Source organism: Cynoglossus semilaevis, chromosome 9 (genome assembly GCF_000523025.1).
Source record: "Cynoglossus semilaevis isolate Cse_v1.0 chromosome 9, Cse_v1.0, whole genome shotgun sequence".
NCBI classification, from domain to species: domain Eukaryota; kingdom Metazoa; phylum Chordata; class Actinopteri; order Pleuronectiformes; family Cynoglossidae; genus Cynoglossus; species Cynoglossus semilaevis.
The window spans coordinates 3,150,191-3,170,846 of record NC_024315.1 but is presented as its reverse complement, the minus strand read 5'-3'; the positions used below and the strand labels follow the sequence as shown (position 1 = coordinate 3,170,846).

General features: G+C 41.8%; 3 protein-coding genes across 4 annotated transcripts in view; 1 reads left to right on the top strand and 2 right to left on the bottom strand.

Annotated features, from left to right (window-relative positions):
* Positions 1–4,359, top strand: part of ero1b (endoplasmic reticulum oxidoreductase 1 beta) — an 8,370-nt gene extending 4,011 nt beyond the window's left edge. For both annotated transcript variants that reach the window (XM_025058875.1, XM_008316477.3), the window contains exons 5-16: positions 409–491; positions 1,132–1,205; positions 1,368–1,488; positions 1,623–1,669; positions 1,871–1,882; positions 1,972–1,998; positions 2,134–2,226; positions 2,335–2,581; positions 2,755–2,824; positions 2,908–2,994; positions 3,174–3,307; positions 3,427–4,359. In XM_025058875.1, coding sequence (XP_024914643.1) covers positions 409–491; positions 1,132–1,205; positions 1,368–1,488; positions 1,623–1,669; positions 1,871–1,882; positions 1,972–1,998; positions 2,134–2,226; positions 2,335–2,581; positions 2,755–2,824; positions 2,908–2,994; positions 3,174–3,307; positions 3,427–3,487 — 1,056 coding nt within the window. In that variant the 3' untranslated portion in view covers positions 3,488–4,359. The remainder of the gene's footprint in view (positions 1–408; positions 492–1,131; positions 1,206–1,367; positions 1,489–1,622; positions 1,670–1,870; positions 1,883–1,971; positions 1,999–2,133; positions 2,227–2,334; positions 2,582–2,754; positions 2,825–2,907; positions 2,995–3,173; positions 3,308–3,426) is intronic.
* Positions 4,360–7,009: 2,650 nt separating this feature from the next.
* LOC103383380 (integral membrane protein GPR137B-like) lies at positions 7,010–11,054 on the bottom strand. The gene is given in 8 exon segments (XM_008316475.3): positions 7,010–8,345; positions 8,347–8,427; positions 8,604–8,725; positions 8,948–9,076; positions 9,149–9,298; positions 9,510–9,732; positions 9,826–9,875; positions 10,310–11,054. Coding segments are annotated over 8 exon segments (1,401 nt in total). The 5' UTR covers positions 10,694–11,054; the 3' UTR covers positions 7,010–8,083.
* Positions 11,055–12,228: 1,174 nt separating this feature from the next.
* jag1a (jagged canonical Notch ligand 1a) overlaps positions 12,229–20,656 on the bottom strand; it is a 10,342-nt gene continuing 1,914 nt past the window's right edge. Inside the window, 25 exon segments of the mRNA XM_008316468.3 lie at positions 12,229–12,717; positions 12,766–13,551; positions 13,711–13,867; positions 14,037–14,168; positions 14,269–14,499; positions 14,609–14,718; positions 14,812–14,925; positions 15,033–15,118; positions 15,280–15,307; positions 15,467–15,583; positions 15,654–15,767; positions 15,878–15,991; positions 16,071–16,184; positions 16,269–16,284; positions 16,287–16,438; positions 16,562–16,712; positions 16,798–16,971; positions 17,099–17,145; positions 17,374–17,487; positions 17,611–17,724; positions 17,914–18,027; positions 18,549–18,668; positions 18,740–18,870; positions 19,275–19,335; positions 19,680–19,928. Coding sequence (XP_008314690.1) covers positions 13,052–13,551; positions 13,711–13,867; positions 14,037–14,168; positions 14,269–14,499; positions 14,609–14,718; positions 14,812–14,925; positions 15,033–15,118; positions 15,280–15,307; positions 15,467–15,583; positions 15,654–15,767; positions 15,878–15,991; positions 16,071–16,184; positions 16,269–16,284; positions 16,287–16,438; positions 16,562–16,712; positions 16,798–16,971; positions 17,099–17,145; positions 17,374–17,487; positions 17,611–17,724; positions 17,914–18,027; positions 18,549–18,668; positions 18,740–18,870; positions 19,275–19,335; positions 19,680–19,928 — 3,260 coding nt within the window. The 3' untranslated portion in view covers positions 12,229–12,717; positions 12,766–13,051.

The following is a 20,656-nucleotide window of genomic DNA, read 5'->3' as shown; positions in this document are numbered from 1 at the left end:
CAACGGCCTGATGTTTGTCTTCCGTCCCACGTGTTTTGACATCTGTGCTGGTCTCAAGGTCCAGTCTGTTAAAATGAAAAGTCTGTGTCAGGTAGAACCATCAGTTCGCTGTAGTTGTCTCCTGTGTCGCACCACGGGGTTGAATTACTGACAGTGTAGAACAGACACCACGGACAGGGACGATCCCACGACCTCCCATGAGTCCACGAGCCACTGTGCTAAAATAAAAAAAAAAGTGTCTCTTGTAATGATTGGAGCAACAGAAGCAGAACAGTTTATTTTGTAGATTGCAACAAAATAAAAATCAGAATATAGAAATAGATTTTTTTTTAAAATGACTTTTTTCAGTCTGTTGTAATGGTGGGAGTTTGGAACTGTATTTTTGTGTGTGTTTTTGAAGCGACCGAGTACTCACAGGCTGCGAACACGATGACGGACGTGTCGGAGTGTGAGCAGGCGAAGGAGCTCGGAGCCATCAACAGCACGCTGAGGCAAGTCTGCAGCTTTTCATCGGCTCATTTATTGTCATTTTTAAAAAAAATATATTACATTTCTTTTTTTTAATTTGGAGGGATTTTTTTACCACATTTTACACAAGAAGACTTTTTAATTTTGCTTGACTGAATTTTTTTTTTGTACATCATGCAAACAGTGGGCAACAGCAGCATCTGCTGCTGCTGCCACTGTTGTTGTTTTCCATCAGCTGTTCTCTGTGTTGGAAATCTGATAAGGACCTGTTTAAAATACACACAAAAAAACAGTTATTAATAAAACAGGTGCTGTTAAAACAGACGCCTCTGTTTTCTCAACTGATCAGTGAACATTTCTTGTTCTACTCATTGACGTTCTATGTTCTTGCTGCTTATTTGGAATCTGAGAGAGAACAAAAAACAGACAGTTTGTCCAAAATAAATTTCCATTTTACTTGTGTTTTCCACAGGTTATTAAAAAGGCTCAAAAGTCAAAAACCCTTCATGGTTAATATCGTCATTCAGTAGTGTTAAAAAATCACCTGTAAATGTTAGATTGATGGATAATTTAATGTGTAATCTGACAATATCTGTCCAGTTTACTGTCTGAAATTAAGTCTCATTCACTAATGTATTGATTTGATATCATTTCCCTCGTTAGTAACCAGAGTAAAGAGGCCTTTGCTGATTGGGCAAGACACGACGATGCTCAGGATCATTTCTGTGAACTCGACGGTGAGGATTTTAACTTTCACTGATCATTTCTAGTTCATGATTCCAGTCATGTTTGCTGACTTCACGTAAATGAGTCGAAATACAAACAGAGGAAGTTAAGACTGTGTTTGTGAACGTTCCTGTTTATATCATCACAGCCCTGTGTGTGTTGTTGTGTGTCAGATGAAACCTCTCCAGATGCTGAGTACGTGGATCTGCTGCCGAACCCAGAACGCTTCACTGGATACAAGGGTCCTTCAGCCTGGAGGGTCTGGAACAGCATCTATGAGGAGAACTGTTTCAAGTGAGACCTGAACACACACTCAGACACCGTTAGCAGTACACACACCTCCAAAACCTCATATATATTCAAACAATGAGAAATATTTTAAAAATATGTAAATAAAAAAAACTAAATATCCTTTTGTGTGATGACAGGCCCAGATCTGTGTACAGACCTCTGAACCCTCTTGCTCCGAGCCGAGGTGAGTCCACAGCTTAGGTCGTTAAAAGTGTCTAAAATATCACTTAATCTTGCAATGGTGACCCCTGGTGGCTCATCAGTAGAAGTGCTCTGAGCCTCTAGGGTGTGGGGAAACTTTGAGTTTGTGAACTTGTATATATGGTGTGTGTTATTTACTTATGTTGTTTTGATACTGATCCACTCTCTGTCTCTTTGTCTCCAGGAGATGATGATGGTAAGTGTAAAATGTCTTTCATTATTTTGTTTGTCTTAGAAATAAAAAACAAACCGTACTGAAGACTTTGTCTTTGCCTCTCGTTGCAGGAGAAGGTTTTTACCAGTGGTTGGAAGGTGAGTGTCACCTGAATCTCACATGTTTTAATAACAGTTGAACCTTCCAGACATTTATCAGGCAGTTCAATCTCTCTGTCTTCAGTCTGTTGTATTTCTTGTTCCCTGGTTTTTACTCCATTCCTTTTTTTTCAGGTTTGTGTTTAGAGAAGAGAGTTTTTTACCGCCTCATCTCCGGCCTCCACAGCAGCATCAACATCCACCTGTGTGCCCAGTACCTGCACGACGGTACGACGTAGTCCTCCACACTTCAGACACACTCTCACACGGAGGAGACGACGCACTGACGCGGTTCTAAAGTTCTCCTGTTGGCCTTTTGTCTGTGTGTCTCCTCAGAGGGCTGGGGACGCTCAGTGTGGGGACCAAACGTGCAGGAGTTCAGGCATCGATTTGACGACGCCGAAACCAAGGGCGAAGGCACGCGGAGACTTAAGAACCTCTACTTCCTGTACCTGATTGAGCTGCGTGCGCTCTACAAGGTATCGCCGTACTTTGAGCGTGCATTTGTCAACCTGTACACCGGAAACTCTCAGGAGGACGGAGCCACCAAAGAGCTGCTACTGCAGATCTTCAATGAGATCAAGTGAGAAATCCTCACTGCTTTTTCAGACCAACACCTTTACAGCTGGTCCAGAATGTATAAAGGATGTCCCACTGCTTTTTCAGACCAACACCTTTACGGCCGGTCCTTGGTACAAAAAGGTCGGGCACCGCTGGTTTAAAGAATGTGTAAAGGATGTTGTTTCTCTTTTCTAGAACTTTCCCCATGCACTTTGATGAGAAGTCCATGTTCGCTGGAGGCAAAATAGAGGCTAAAATTCTGAAGGTGAGAGTTGAACTCCTGTTGTTGAGCATTCGTTTGGTGCATTATTGTATTGATTTGACATTTTGTCTCTGGTTGATCCTCAGGAGGAATTCCGTCTGCACTTTAAAAACATCTCCAGGATTATGGACTGTGTTGGCTGTAGTAAATGTCGACTGTGGGGGAAACTTCAGGTGAGTTCAGTGGCTTAAATAGACGGGGTACTGAATGGGACTCATCGGAATAAAATGCATAAATAATTGTATCAAAATATTACTAACTCCCATCCAAAACATCTCTGTAGCTGAAATGCTGCTCAAACTGTCATTTGTGTCTGTTTGGATGAATGTTTGTTTCATTTCTCTGTCCTCAGACCCAGGGTCTTGGCACAGCTCTGAAGATTCTCTTTTCTGAAAAAGAGATCAAGAACCTTCCAGAACACAGTCCGTCCAAAGGCTTCCAGCTCACTCGACAGGAAATCGTGGCGCTTATAAACGGCTTCAGCAGGTACGTCCACAGTCTCATGTCTGACCTGAAGTTGATACTGAACTGTCATGACGGGGGCTGCGACCCTCATCTTTGTAGATGTAGATATCATCTCACCAGGTCTTTGTCTTCGTCCCCAGGTTGTCCACCAGCATAAACTATCTCCACAACTTCCGCATGCTGCTACAGGAGAACAGGTAACAGCAGTTGGTTCTTCTTTAGGCCAGTAGGTTGCGCCAGCAAACCCATGGATATCTGCAATAAATAGACCAAGTGTGAGCAGGGACTAGGTTTTGGTGTTTTGTTTTGGTGTTTTGTTTTTGTTTTGTTTTTTTCCAACCAATGGAAGCAGAATTCCCCACGTTTTCATTCACCTTGAAAGTTCATCATGAACATCAGCTCGTCCTGTTCTCTTCATGATTGGACATTTGAGAGGAAATGTTGACAAACACAAATCTTCAACTCACTCTTTAGTCCAAACTCCTCAGGAGGAAGTGATGTCAACGCTCTCTCTTCCTCTGCTGACCCCCCCCCCCCCCCCCCCCGTTACCGCTTCCTGTCAGATTCTTTTGATGCCCTGACATTCCTGAGTGTTTTGTACCAAGGTGGAAAAGACCTTTTGATCTTTCCAGATGATTCTCAGATGAAAGTCTGTTTGAAGTTGTCGCTGCCTTATTTTTTTTTGTCTGTTCAAAAAGTCGTGTTTAAGAATCGGAACCAGTCTGCCTGTATTCTCTGCCTAACTCATGTCAGTGTGTGTGTGTGTGTGTGTGTTTGTGTGGAGGTGGCACTGAACGGAGTGAAAATCACATTGTTACAGCCACAAATGGGCGTGCCGTCCAGGTAGTTTAGAAGAAACATTATGATTCAGGTTTTATGGGTCGTTTTCATTGGAATTCACTGCAGACAAAGAAAAGAGAAAAGAGTGTTGACGCTGCCTAATCTGACTGTAGTATTTATTGTGGGGTGAATTCCTATAAATACACTGGTCAGAACTACATATGACCAAGTGTTTGAAAAAATGTTGTTCTACAACAGTCAGAAAGTGTTAAAAAAAAAAGAGCAAATTCTGACTTAAAATAATAATGACTGTAACAAAAAGACTCAACAGTGCCCCCTAACGTTAGTTTGGCCAGGTCAAATGTGGCATAAAAGCCGAAATGTCAATTGAATTCCCACACCTTTATCTTCACAGTTTATGGCATTGATTCCATTGACGTCATATGTTGTTGGTTCAATACAACGAAAATATGTTGAAGGATTTGTTTGGTCAAATTTGCGTAAATTCTCGAACCGGAATTACAATTTTTTTTTGTGGTCTTTGCGTCGTCTCGAACCGGAATTACAATTTTTTTTTTGTGTTTTACTTATCTCTGCGTCAACTGTCTGTGTAACATCATCACGTTCAGTGTGTGATGTCACCGACTCCAGCTTTAACTGTTTATTCAACAGATTTTTCGCACAACAAGCAGATGAATAAAAGCAACGTAGTTTGCTTCATAATTTATTTATTGTTTAGTTTTGAATGTCACAGATGATCGGAGTTGACGTGTACCTGTAATGCTGCTGAGATGTGAAAACTAAAGCCATCAGTTAAAGGTTTTTGAGGTGTTGAAGTCACATGACCCTGCTGTTGAAGAAACGTCAGACTCAGTTTATTTGTAATTTATTTGTATTTTTCATAGTTGGGATTTTTCTTTTGTTTCACAAATTCGTTCAAATGAAGCTGCGTTTCTACACCAACATTGAAGTTCAACAATCTTCACTGACTCAGACTCAGCTGCCCGTTCATCACTCCCTTTAAGTAAGAAGGCACAGATTTTCTTATTTTAGTGCCTTCATGAGTGATGCCAACACAAATAACTGTTAACGAGCGAAAGAAAAATTTTAGCCGCCGGTAGAGTCAGGATTTCGTTTACTTTTTAATTAATATTCTTATTTGCTTTATTTTATGAAGTCCTGAGGTCATGTCTGTGAAGTCAGCTTTCTGTTCATGTTCAAAAGGCAATTAATGCAGTTTTTATTTTATTTTAATGCTTTCACAACAGGAGTAGAATATAGAGCCTAGGTGGCGCTGCAGCCACGGTGTTGAAATTGAATCCGTTTCTTGCCGGTTTTTGCCTTGTGCGCCTCCCTCTGGACAACTTCTTAAATGTCCTTAATGTCAGACGTGGCTTTCATATTTTCTGTTGTTTTTCTACTGGCTTCCTATTGACTATTGTTTTGGTTTTTTTTTGGTGTTTTACTTCTTTAGGTTTTTTTATGTTAAAGAAAAGAAAAACACAATATTTTAGTTTAGGTTTTTTGTGTCAGTACTTTTCTAAAGAAAAAAAAAGTTTCTAAATCCAGTGGGAAAAAAATCCCAATCCCACAAATGTGTTCCACAGACGACAAACCTCTAACAAGCGATCGACTTGTCACTAGCACCACCTGCAGGGCAGATAAAGCACAACTGGCCTGCTGCAGCCACCGGCCAATCAGTAAAGGTTGATAAGATCTGCAGCTGTGATTAAAGATTCAGTTTAGTGTTGGCTGTTTTTCAGTCAAAATGGACCAAAACCCTTTCTGTTGCCGCTGTTTTATTGGAGATAAATTATTTTATTTTATTTGTTTGGTTTATGACACCAGGGAGTGCTGACGGCCCATGTGTTAGCAGACACACTAACATAGCTATCTATTACATAAACTCATTATCTGGAAGGATTGGTCACAATGTTACAGTTTATCTTTTGTGTAAGTCCCAAAAGTTTTTGTTTCTTATTTTGCTCATTTCTGATTTTTGAACTGGTTATTTTGCTCATTTCTGATTTTTGAACTTGTCTGTATCCATGAACCTAAATCTGTTGAGTTCATCTCTTTGTTGATTTCTGTAGAATTTTAAATGTATATATGTGTGTATATATATATGTGTGTGTGTATACACACATATATACATGATCACAATGCGTGGCTGCGTGAAACTTATCATATATTTATTTGAAGAGAAATAAATATTTCTGAAGAAACTTGAACCGATCGTTCTCTTCATTCACAGACGTCACACACTTGATTGTGATGAAATGTAATCAATGATTACCTGTTGATTTTCTTAAGAAAATAATGAACTCTTGTTCATTGTTTTTCCACATCTTTCACATTGTCATTTTATTATTTTGTGTTTGAAAATGTCATAAATACACGAGTCACTAAAATCACAACAGAAAAACAGAACCTGTAGAAAGAATTTACAAACTTTTTAGAAATATACTTTCCCGTAGTTCAAATTGTTTTTTGTTTTTTTTATTATTGCCAAAACACAAGTCAGATTCTTCCCATGACTTTTTGGTGTTTCAGCCAATCATTTGGTTTAATTCATTTTTCTTTAATTTGTTTTTTAAAACACTTTTTTATTTATCTTTACTTATTCTTAAATCTATAATTATTATCAAATATTATTCTGGTTGTTTTTTCCATTACTGTCACAGTCACTGCTTTCTCCTGCTGTAAACCAGGCTTTTTCTACAGGAAACAGTTGACCAATGAAGCTACAGTATGTTCTTCACAGACCCTGGGTTGGTAAAATGTTACAAATTAAAATTTTGTGACAAGAAAGACTTTCCAAGAACAGGATAAAGCAGTGAAGATTTTCAAACTGTTGGATGTTTTTTAATCACATGAGTTGCGCCTGCTGTTCCCACTGGCAGCCTGAAGGGGGGGGGGTCTCAGTGTCTCAGGCCTCATACAAACACTACAGTAGAAAGTAACTCCAATGTTGAATAAAAAAAACAATTAGTTAAAAACATGTTAAATAAGTGCATTTTTTTCACATACCAGTCAGCTCAAAAAAGTTCAATAATCTAAATCAGTGATTCTCAAAACTATGGTCGCGTTGGCATCCTCTAGTGGTCAGTTCGGGAACATGAATTCAATTGCATGATAAAAGTCCGCTGCTGTGTTTCATCGCCAACACAGATGGTACTTGGACAGATATATTCTTTGAGGTTGTACGCTGTATAAAAAGGTTTGAGAACCACTGTTCTAAATGAAGTGATGACTAAATGTGGGGCTAAAGAACTTGACAAATGCCAATAGAAACCTGCTCTACAACATTCATCACATCACTTACATACTGAGTGTGTACAGAAACAGAAACAACAGAAAAAGCACAGTTTCTACACAGCTTCTCCCCCGGAAATGAGCTTTGATTCAATACATTTACAGCTGCTAATGTTTTATTTAGAACAGCAAAGTGCTAGCTGCTAATATTGGCTAATGGTGGCAAGTAGTGCATTCCAGTTAATACTTCTCAGTTAGCCACAGGAAGTGTCCGTTAAATGGCCTTCTGCAGCAGTAATACAGTATGATACGATTATTATAAGATGGTCTTTGTCAACAAAAATGATATGAAAGTGTTTGTTCGTTTGGCCAAACACGTATTAAATAAAATTCTAGGATGATCTTATTTATCTCAAATTGCTATTAAATTAAGCTAGTTTAGCTTGCCTTCAGGTATACCTAGATTAGAATTAAATTACTTATGAAATATTCTTTAACATTTATCATACTGTTACCTGGCTGGATAGCATCCTTAGCTAACATTTCTAAGGCTTTGTTTTCTATAAATCACGTACCAATTTAATGGTATCTCTAAAATTATTGTTATAACTGGAATGCACTACAGATATCGGGAAGAACTGAGGGGCGGGGCTTACTTAAAGAGCTGTCAATCACATCAAGCCAAACTCCTTGACCAAAGGGCCATTTGAGATATTTATTATTATTAAAATATAATATGTGTAGCCTGATAGCTTGTCACGTCTATGCCTTCGACCGCTTGCTGATTGGACGATACCAGTTGCCAGTCAGAGCAGAGCCCCACCCACACAGCTGTTCTATAATCTGTGTAGGAACTGTGCTTAGACTTCGATAATCTTTCCGTTTTTTCTTTTTACAGTACGTACATTTGTTGCTGTGTCTGTTTTTTCTAACAAACATAAAGTGATTGTTGTCAAAGTGCAAAGTGAAGCCTCCAGTTTTGGAGGCAGAGTTATGGGTATGGGTGAAGCTCTCCGGTGGCGGCCATCAGGCGCTGGTCGTCATTGCCCATGTGCACGGTAAAGCTGCTGTGGCGGCTGCCCCAGTCGTAGCAGTCGGAGGAGAGACTGTGGGAGGAAACAAGAAGAGCTTGATTTAAAAACCTCTGTTAGAGTATTGGCTGGAGTGAGTAGTCAAATTTAAGACAAAATTATTTATATAAAATGTCTTTTTTACAAATCCTCCTTTGAACTGATAATTACTGAGTTGAAATCAAAGTTGGAAAATGCGTTAATGTCTGTACCTTGCTGTTGCATTCTGGGGAGGAATGCTCCACGCTAGGTCATCATCGCTGTCATATCGACGAGGGTTGTCAAAGAAGTAACCACGGGACGAAAGTATGTGGTTTGGTATCCCAGGGTTGGTCTGTTGGCCAATAAATAAATAAATAAAATCAGAACGATGATTTAGTCTTTGGTGAAAGATAAAGTGCAGAAATGGATTTAGTCTTTGGTGAAAGATAAAGTGATTTCCTAAAATGCAGAAATAAGATATTTTCCACTTTTAGCAGCTCTGTAGCTTTTCCTGAAATAAACTTTCTAGAAGCACTAGGTCAAAGGTCATGTCCAGTCTGTCAGGGAGACTGACCCGGTCCTGAGGCGGCCGTCGCACCCTGAAGAAGAAGACGACCAGCGAGGTGGGCAGCAGCTCCCACACGAACAGAATCACCCCGAACACCACGTAACCCGCGTCTCCCATTGACGAGCGCAGGTCGGCCTGGACGACAGGGCAAAGGTCAGAGGTGGACGGCTTTACCGGGAACATGTGACCAGGTGACGGCAAACTCACCTGGTCTGAGACATTGTACCAGTCATAGTCAAAGGAGTTAATGGTCTGGATGTCAGTCAGAGCCAGAACCACGAGGTTGTAACAGGCTCGGGAGGCGTACAACAGCACCACCATGAGGCCGATGAGGGTCACCTGACACACCGATGTTCCCTGGACAAACACACATTATTTTTTATAATTAAATTTAAGACGATGTTGATGCAGTTCATCCAGTCGTTCATCTTTTACAGCCGTGTTTATAATCATCACTTACACTCACTTGCTCAGAGACTGTCAATGTGGACACTGACCTCCTGACCCGGGTCACTCTGACCCAGGTCACAGCTCTGACCTGTGAGGTGTGAGTGTGGCAGTGAGTTACCTTCGACTCCAGGTAAATGTTGGCCAGCGACATCTTTGCCACTTTGTAGAGGCAGACTGAGAGGGAGATGGCGCAGAGGACGAAGAGACTGTCGTTGATGGTAACCCTCACCAGGACGATGGTCTTGACGTCAGCCTTGGACATCTTGACCAGCAGGGCGCAGACCAGGTTTACAACCAGGAAGAGAAGGCTGATGCCGAGAAAGACCAGATACAGAGGCAGTCTGGAGAAGGAGTGAGAGTTCAGCTCAGTAAATCATTCTCTGATTCGAACTTTCCCTCAAGCTGCACATACGAACGAAGTTTCCAGAACTTACCTGTACTTGAGCAGAGCAGGCGTGTACTTTGACTTAGCCTTGAAGTAAACCTGCAGGAAGTAGAGCATTAGTTCAGTCTGGTCGCTGACATCTGAGTTTGTAACAAAACAAATCCTTTACTAAACATTATGTTAGTTCTTGGTCTTTGGTTTTAAGTCATGTTTCAAATATGTCAAATTTAAATGACTGTTAACACATTTTAATACATCTTTCAGGCATCTTAATAGACTTGGACAGTTTTATTAATACATCTTTTGTTTTTTTTCTTTAAAAGTGAACAATTTTAAAAACATGTCAAATATTTAACTTTTGAAAAACAGATATTTTTTTCAAATTCTGATTGTCTTCTTCGACATACCCTCAGCATACACAGACGATCATGGACAAATCCCAAAAATGTTAAATCTGCTACATCGTGATAATTTGCGCCCCCCTCTGGTCGCCATCGTGTAATTGCTCACAGGCCCGACCCCCCTCTTCTCACCTGTGCGCAGTAAAGGTTCATTAGGATGAGTGTGAAAAACTGTAGGCAAACGGGGAAACAGTAGAGCAGCCAGAAAGCGAACGGCGGCAGTGCGTTGGCGGTGACACAGTCCCTGAAGTAGAAGGAGAAGAGCAGGGTTCGAAGCCCGGCCCAGAGCAGACACAGGAACAGGAAGCTGGTCTGGTAGCTGAAGCGTTTGTGGCGGTACCGCAGCACCAGCCAAAGCTGCGCGTAGACGAAGGCGAAGAGCAGTGAGTAGAAGACGGTGTAGGCTACAGTCAGACTCAGCTTCACGTAGGGAGGAACAGCCGGCGTGATGGTGGGGGGAGCGGGAGGGGGAGGAGGAGGAGGAGAGGCTGTACCGGCTTCCATCACCTCACTCATTCATTCAATCACTCACTACTTAACCTGTTCATTCATGCGTCCCTACGTTCACCGGCGAACTCCGACAAACAAACAAACAAACAGAGAGAAGGAGAGAGAGAGAGAGGGAGGGAGAGACAGGTTACAAATGAATGCAGCTGCAGCATCTAAGCTCCATCACATCTTCACCGGAGGAAGACGAGGAGGAAAAGGAGGAGACGGGGCCCCGCCCACTCCTGCTGTCACTGCCTCTGTAGCGTCACTGGTGATGCACGGCCACATGACCCGTTCCTCAGCCGAGCATTGGCTGAGCCGGGGGAGGAGCAGGAGAAGAAGGAGGAGGTGGAGGAGAAGGGATGCTGCTGCTAGTGATGCTGCAGAGACGGAGCGAGACTTCGATAATTCAATAATGTTATCATTTTTGTTGTATTCTAGGATCTTATAATAATAATAATAATAATAATAATAAGTATTATTATTATTACAGAGGTGCATACCATTTTTATTATATAATTTTGTTACACAGTTATATATATATAATTATGTTAAATATTTACTAATTAAACCAACGTATGAATGAGTAATGACGGAGTATACTTCAGAAACATTAAATTAATCAAATTATTAATCTAATTATCATATAAAGAAGTAACGTGGCAAACAAATAAATAAAGTAATTGGATAATAAAATAATTAATTTATGAATAATTAAATGATTAAATCAAGTAATTCCATGAGAGAATTAATGAATGAAAAACTAATTTTGTACTTTATATGAACTGTGTATCGATGTGATAAATGATTGGTTGAAACCTGCGGCTCTGTCCGGGGATTGGCTGATATCACGTCACCTGCTGCGTGAGGATCCAAGATGGCCGTCAGCGGCAGGTGCGGCGCTGGATGTACTTCGACTGAGTCGGAATTGTTTTCTCGTTTGTTTGTTGTTTAGTGAAACGTCATTTTGTCCAGTGAGATTCACTCAGGAAGGTAAGTGACTTCAGATTCAGATTGGTCTAAGACTCCACAGGTTTGTTGGTTAGTTGTTTTGGGTCTTTGTTTTGGTAAAAGAGCAAAGTTTTTCGGACTGTGCTGCTGTGTTTAATTCTAAATTTGTTTATACATTATGTCTGTTAATTAGAAGTGAACACAGTTTTTTTTATTTATATTTTGTGTTGTTTTAACTTTTTAGAGCAGCCCAAAGCTGTGTATTCCTAAGGAAACAACCGTTTATGCTGCCAGGCAACAAATTACAATGTAGGATAACTTTCAGTTTTCCAAAGAAAGGAAAAAAAAGCTGAGCCCATAAATTAAGTGAAGTGTGCCACAGGTCAGAGGTCACCTCCCTCTTTACCCTTTTTTCCATCTGTTTTTTACGCTTTAATGCCAAACACATGGAAAAACACTGCTTTACATTTCCTTTCAAGAAAGTCACTGATTCTACTCATGGACCTTGGCGATGATGTACAAAAGACTTTCTTTAAACAAATGAAATTTGATTTTATTATGGAAATGATTTTATCAAAAAACAAATGTAACTCAACATTTACACGTTTCATAAAAAAAAAACATTTTTAACACTGGAAAAACAACATTTAAGACTTAAAAATTAGGCACAAAAATGCCCTTCAGAATGTTTTTGTTTTAATAAAAACTGTTTTAAAAAAATGTGCTTCCAACAGGGAATCATACATCTAAAAAATCTCACATCTGAATTCATTAAATACAAAATAAAAATACATTTTTCAAAACTATTTACATACATACATAATTTCCAATTTACAGTTAAAACAAACTGATGTAAAGTGACAGTTCAGGAATGCGTCCTAGTGTGTGTTTTCAGGAAGTACTGACCTAGGACTCAGGGTTGAGCGCCCCCCTGTGGCTGTTTAAAAACTGCTCTCTTTTCATACAAAAGTCCAAACAGCAAATATCTTTGGTGTCTGTTTTGGGAGTCATGTTTTCACTGAGAACAAGCCTCTCAGGCTCAGTGTAGCTAAAGGGAGTGCTAACAGCATAGTCAATGCTAACGGAGGCTCCACACACACCTATGGTTTTACCCCCAAATGAAATGGTAACGGAGGCTCCACACACACCTATGGTGGAAATGTCCAACGTTGAATCAAATCAACAAGACAACAGTGACTCCGTGTAGTTTGCTCTTTGTAAATAGAGCAATAAACAGTATTAAAATAATGTTTGGAAAATTGTCCAAAACCATTTTTAGAAACAAATGATTCCAGGTGATTTTGGAATTTATGTGTCCAAACATTTGCAGCTACTGTAGCGGCCATATTGAGTTAGCACCAGTGTTTGCCAAAATACACAAAATAAAAATAAAATATACAAAAACCCCAAAACAAAAAGGTTCCAGAACATCAGTTAAACTAGAAATTCTGCCCTACACGGTGTCATCTTCCTGTTGTCTTGTTTATTTGTCCACTGTTTTGGCAGTTGCTCCTCTTGCTCCTCTGGTGAACACTGTGCCCTGGAGAACCCCACCGTCCGCTGACTCTTGTCTAACTCGTCTTTAATTGGTTCTGATTGGTTCCCAGGGCCAGGTCTCCTAATCTTAGCGTTGATGTGGCGGTTTTTGTCCTGGTAGAGACGGTGATGATGTTGGCGACAACATTCATGGTTTGGTGTCAGATTTTTCTCAATGGGGTTCTTGATGTGGTTGAGCTGCTCGCGGGCGGCACTCATGCTGCGATGAAGGGCGTTGTTGTCCTCCATCTCATGCGTCACCACTGCTGACACCTGTAGGCTGACACCTGCAGGTGCACTCTGTTTGTTCCGCCTCCTCAAGCACAACAGCATCATGGAAGTTACCATCAAAGCCCAGAGCACCATCACCACGGAGACCAGCAGGGACAGCAGAGTGTCTACAGGAGACAGAGAGAGGGAGAGAGAGAGAGAGAGAGAGAGCTTAGCCAAAAGGTCTTGCTTGAAATTTCTAGCTGAGTTTCCATAACATGGAAAACTGTTGAAAACTGGATAAACACTGACTCCTCACATCATCATTTGGTGAAACCATGACTAACCTTTGTCCTGGTTGGCGTTCTGACGTCTCTGGACTCGGACCTCAACGATGGCACTGATGATCCTACTGTTACTGCTCCCCCTGCTGACGACATCCATGATTCCATCTGCAATCTCATTCTCAAAGCTTTGATGTCCACTCCGTATTTCTGACGACCTCTGAAACAATAAACCAACGAAAAACTCATCACCACGGCTGCCTGACGGATGTCAAACTACTGCCTTTTCATCTGTCAGGCTGCCTGACGGATGTCAAACTACTGCATTTTCACTGTAGTTGGTCGAAGTTTTTTTTTTCTTTTCCCAAAGCAAATTAAACAGTACTAACGATGAGAACGTCGATCTGGTTGGCAGAGCTGAGTGAAGGCTCACAGGTCAGGGAGAGGTCGGAGTCTGACGACAGATTCTGGACCACATGGAAGTTCCTGAGCTCGGTGCAGATCTGGTCCACAGTCACACCCTGACAATTCCATGACGGCACAAAGACATGAGTAACAACAAAGAGGAGAATAATTTATTGTGAAAACTCATTCACGAAGACAAAGAAAACCCTCACTCACCTTTGCCATGATGTCCTTGTTGAAGGTGAAGGTGACGTTGGCACAACTGGTCTCTGGTTTACAACGGATGGTGGGTGGAGTTTGGTGGGCGTGGCTGAAGCACTCCCCCTGACCAGTGCAGGGTTCAGTAAAACATTGTTCACTTCTGATGGGGACGCAGATCTGACCGTCAGGACACTCCGAGGCCACGGTCTTACTGTGGAGACTGCAGGTTTTTGGACCACACCAAAACTGAAGGACACAAAAGATCCAATGACAACATTATTGGTGATGAACTCAACACTGTATGAACTGTCACCAGTGGGAGAAAATAAGTCACTGGACCAAATGCTCTTCATACCTTTGTGCAAGAAACTCTCCCGTTGTGACACCGGCAGCTATTACAGCCTTTGTCCCACCTACTTCCGTCAGTAAAGATCCGTCCTCGGACAGAACAGCGCCTCCCTGCAGCTGAGAAGAATCAAAGATTCAGTATATTACTAAACTGGCTGCTGATATTGACCATCAGGTCGTCGTCGTTGACCAGTAGAATTCAGGTTTTACCTTCCTGGCAGCGAGGTCCAGATTTCCCTGGAGGACAGAAGCAGCGGTAACCGTTAATCTCGTCCACACAGGTTGAGCCGGTGGCACACGGTGACGACTGGCACTCGTTAATGTCTGAAACAGAAAGGGCATTAAAAAGTTTGCTAGAAATGTATTTTACTATTGTTTAAAAGAAACTGTCATTTGTTATTTTAAACTTTAAATGTGTTAAGGTAACTTACTGATTCTGCAGTCGGCACCAGCAAATCCTGTGGCACATTCACATCGGTACCAGTTTTCTCCATCGACACAGACTCCACCATTATAACTACAACAGAGGTGTTAGCTTGAAGTTAGCCGTACCAAATACCATAGGTTAAAATAACAATTTCACGTTTGAATTATAACGATACATTTGTATAGTGTGTATTTGTACATTTTTAATAGATTTAAGTGCTCGTTAGTTTTCCAACTGTTTATTGAACTCACCAGGGCTGAGCTCTGCAGTTGTTGATATCTGGAAGAATAAATAGGGTTTGTCTTTAGGTGTCACTGTTTCACTTCAGTCTAAATATTTCTTTCCACATCCGTTCATCATTTTATAACTGAGAAAAAAAACATCCTCATTTGGAAAGAAACTAGTAAACTTATGCATAAGTGCATTGTATTGACTCACTGATGCTGCAGGTGGCGCCCTCCCATCCGTCCTTGCAGATGCAGCCGTAGGTATTTCCGTCTAACACACAGGTGCCCCCGTTTTGACAGGGACTGGATTCACAGCTGCCGTTCACAGCTACACACACAGAAGAGTGTTGGCAACGATACAAAAACAGTTCAAACAAAGCACACGCTGCAGTACCAACCGATGTTACAGGTGGCGCCCTTCCATCCACTGGTGCACGCACACTTAAAGTAGTCTCCTTCGTCGTAACACGTTCCTCCATTTTGACACGTTGCTGCATCACAATGACTGTCTCCTGGTAGAAAGAGAGAGAGACAGAGAATGCTTGATTTTCCCATCATGCATTTCAACAACTAAAAGGGTGTTCTTTCTAAAAGGAGCTACCCAGTGTGAACATAAACGTACGTGAGGTGCAGCTCTTCCCCTCCCAGCCGCCGCGACAGTCACAGTAGAAATCATTGACAAGATCACGACAGATGCCAGCGTTCTGACAGGGGGCGCTGCTGCAGTCATCAACGTCTGCGATGCAATCACATAAAAAGGTCAATAGCAACAAACACCTCTGAATTTACTGCACGTGTGAGTGACAAGGACTCACTGTTCTGACAGGTGGCGCCATCCCAGCCATCTGCACAGAGACAATCAAACTGGCCCACTTTATCCATGCAGGTGCCTCCATTCAGACAGGGGGCGCTCTGACAGTCGTTAATATCTAGTAAAGTAAAAAAAAAGGCAAAGACATTACTATTCTTGCTCCTTCGGGGGTTTACGATGTACGAGCTGTGAATTCTCTCACTTTCTTGACAGTACGGTCGGTCCCGTGGAACCCTCCCTCGCCCCCGCAGCGGAACCGCCCCCCTGCACGGCTGCGACACGTCCCGTGTGGGCCGCACACGCTGGATGAAATCATGCGTAAGCCACTGGACGTGTTGTTAGACGCCACAGCCACAGTGCAGCTGTCGATCACTGAGAAGAGACGGAAACGAACAAACGATACTTTAGAGTTTCTACGATTAAAGCTGCAGGTGACCAACCGGATGTTAGCGCGAGTTTCATTTAGCTAACGTCTGAAGTAATCGGAGTACGAACCTTTGCAGGGTGTGGTACGACAGTGGTCCTTCAGCCTCGAACAGTTTTTTCCATCGTAGTCTTCTGGACACTGGCATACGTAGTCATTCACCAGGTTAAAACAGTGGCCCCCGTTCTGACAAGGATCGTCGACGCAAAAATCTTTGTCCGACTGTCGACAAGTGATTTAAGAAAAAGTTGTTAGAACAGCATCACCGTGAAAACTCTACTGCTGCAGCGGTGAAGCTAGCGCTCACCTGACAGTGACTCCCAGAGAAACCGCGGGGACACAGGCAGCTGTAGCCGTTAGCTCGGTCCTGGCAGCGGCCACCGTTGAGACAGGGGGCGCTGACACACTCGTCCACGTTGGTCTCACAGTGTCTCCCACTGAACCCCGATGGACACACACACCTGTAACTGGTTATCAGGTCCTGCAGCAGGAAAACAACACAGTTTTATTTTAAAACTTTTTGCTAATTTTTAGCTTTTTTTTGTTGAGTTAGTGGTGAGGTGGAGTGTTTATTGAGAGGGAATCTTCTAAAACAAACTGATGCTCACCTGACATGTTGCTCCATTCTGACATTGACCGTGACAGTCATTGATATCTGAGGAGAAGTTAAAGTGGGTTAATAGGGTTAATTAGCATCGTGACATTTAAGGTGAAGTCCTGTATTTTGTGTCTTCTGCTGATACTGACAGCAGAGGGCGCTAATATATATATTTTAACTGTCCCTTTTAAAAAGTGCAAAGTTCAGCTTGAAAGTAAAAGTTAAGTTGAGTATTTTCTTTATTTACTGCTGGTGAAAAACCATATTGTTGTTAGTTTTACTCACTCTGGTCACAGTTCTGACCCGTCCATCCTGGAAGGCACTCACAGAAATATCCACCAATTAGATTTCGACATGATTTGGCGTTGACACAGGGGCGGAGTTCACACTCGTTGGCATCTGAACAAAAAAAAAGTCAAAAACAAATACATCAAGTATTGTTGCAGTTATGGTGAAATAAAATTAAAACAGTGTTGACGTTTGAAATAAAGAATTTGAAATGTGGACAGATTTAACACTGACCGATGAGACATGTCTTCCCTGTCCACTCAGGGGGACAGAGACACCTGAAGCCCATGACCAGGTTTTGACAGGTTCCACCATGACTGCAGGGATTTAGCAGACACTCGTTCACATCTGAGGGAATGAATGGACAAAACCCAGTTAGTCTCAAGACAAAAATTAAAACTGATGTTCAGAAAAAAAGAGACCAAAAAAAGATTAAACCAGATTTAAAAAAAATATATTTAAATTCCTACAAGTTACAACAGTTACAACATAAAACCAAACTGTAGTTTAAGATAAAAAAAACCAAAGGATTCTCACTGATGGAGCAGGAGTCTCCGGTCCATCCAGGTCCACAGAGACACTGGAAACCTTCCCTGGTTTCTACACAGGAGCCTCCGTTCAGACAGGGACTAGACTGACACTGGTGGTCCGCTGTGGACAGAGACAGAGACAACAAAGACTTAGACCATTGGTCCAGTGGACAGTGGACAATGTGTAGGACCTCGACTACATCTGTGATTATAGACCTGGTCTATGTTCTTGAGCAGGTCTCTGTTTCTGGTTAAATCCATCAGGTCTGTGAACGTGAACAGGTTCATGACCTGCTCTGGTCTACAATCTTCAAGATTCTGCACACGTTTCAGACTCACTTCAGTCAGGAAACCAGAAGAATGTGGAAACATTTAAGTCTGACCCTCCCTTCACCTCCTTAACTGTCTGACTCCTGACTTTTGACCTGACTTTTTTCCACTGCTCCACATGACAGATGAACCTGTCAGAGTCACTTCCCCTTTTTTTTCCATAGCTTTGAAAAGAACAGACCAGCAGCGTTTAAAGTATTGTATATTTTTATTTTATATTTTGTTGAGTTTTTTTTTTTCATCTTTTATTCACTTCACTCTCTGCCTCCGTCTACAGACCCCTTGACCGGACGAGCCACGTCTTTTTCTCACCTCCCTGGCAGTCCACTCCAGAGATGCCGTCTGGACAGGAGCACTGATACTCGTCTGGTCCCGTGTTGCTGCAGGTTCCTCCGTTTAAACACGGCTGCAGCGTCGCACATGTGTTCAGGTCTAGTCAACAAACAGGTATTAAAACTAAAGCAGTCATGGGTTAAAGTGTGTGTGTGTGTGTGTGTGTTTACCTTTGTCACACAGTAGTCCTCCATAGTTGGAGTCACAGTTACACTGCCATGGCTGTTCACAGCTGCCGTGAACACAGCCAGGATAAAGAATACACTGATCACAGAACTGACCCTGCCATCCATACATACACCTGACACACACACACACACACACACACGTTAATTTCTAACAGGGAGCTACTTCTTTAAGTGGCAGTTTTATGTAAATATTTTAAGGTTGAATAAGTAGATATGTAAACGTAAGCTAAGAAAAAAAAACTGAAACAAATGTTTCCAAGAATAACAGCAATCTAAAACAAAGCTGGCAATATGCTTAGACTAAATAAAAGTAAGAATAATTTGACCTTCCTTGATTCCACACTGGGGAAATTGTAAGATGTGTAAAAAAGGTGAGCTAACTGCTACGCTATGGAACCAGGAAGTTAGCTGAGAACCTAACATCTAACGAAGAAAATAGTTCAGAGAGAGTTCTTCAGAAACACATTTTAAAGGCACAAAAACAGTCAGACTGCCACCAGGAGGTGATTCTCCTCACCTGCACTCCCCGGGAACTTTGCAGGATCCATGTTTGCTGCTGCAGCCTGGTCTGCAAATCACTGCCAAGACACAAAGAGACAAAGAGACACAATCAACACAGAGAGAAGCGGTTTTCACAGTTCAGACATGAGTGGGTTTTTTTTAAGAGGCATAAAATTAAGCACATTTAATACAGGTATTTTCTTCTTATTATTCTTTTGGTTGTTCCCTCCAGGGGTCGCCAAAGCGACATTATAATTAAAGACGAGGGAAGAGAGAAGAAATGAAGCTTCTGGATCAGCAAAAGCTTCAGTTTGCTGTCAACCCGACATGAAAAGTTGTAGCTAGCTGTACTAGCTGTTGTAAAGTAATAATGAAATGTAAAAAAAAGTTAAAAGAAATTCTCCTCCATCAGGGAACTGACCCGTGTTGCAGTCTGGACCGGTCCAACCTTCCAGACACGTCCTGTTGCCGTGATGGTCACACTCATAGTGTCCAAAGTAGTCGTCCCGCGGCCGACAAAACTTATTACATCCAAAGCCATAGTAGTGCTCATTACAGCTGAGACGGACCTGAAAGTGGAACTGAGCCACAGGACCGTGGTGCTGGACGTCCAGCCACTGGAGACCGGGGTTGATCATCCCTGAGTGAACGGCTCTCTCTATCAGCGCACCTGGAGACACCGGGGTTTCAGGTCAGACACAGAACACTTCTGTTTTCATGCTCAGCTGAGGTGGTTTTTACACACAGGTGGTACAGTTAATGCCGTCCAATAATTACAGATATGTGTGTGTGTTTGCGCACGTGTGTGTATGAGGTAGTGTGGTATTTCACTGTCCTGGTGGAAAGTGTGTTCGGACCGACATGCGAGTGTCTGCTTAGCCGCAACTGAAAGCTCAGAAATGAAATGCTGCGAGCAAACTGTGACTCTTCACATCGACGTGGAGAATTAAAACGAAGAAAATGTGGTGAAAATGACACTACGGTTAAAAATAAAGAACAAAGAAAAACGCCTGGATCGGCCTCATCTGGGATGTTTGAGCAAATATTCAAATCTGACACCTGGATGAGGAATACTGCTCCTGAAGTGAACTTGAGGTTTCATCCTTACACGGCCAACTTTTTTTTTTACTGCAGCAGGTTCAGAAATCAACTTGGACTCAGAGTTGTCTCTAAATATCTTAAATTACCCTTTACATTTGAACGATAGTGGCTTCAACTGGTGCATTCATGTATCCTTTAACATGGAGCTAAAGGAAATATGACGTTTGTTAATGTTCATCAAATAGGAAATAACCCGAAATACCAAAGTTAAGAGTTAAAAAAAATCCAATTCCAGCCTAATTTTGTTCTAACTAATAAAAGCTATAAGAAAAAAAGCTTAATAAACATCAATACACT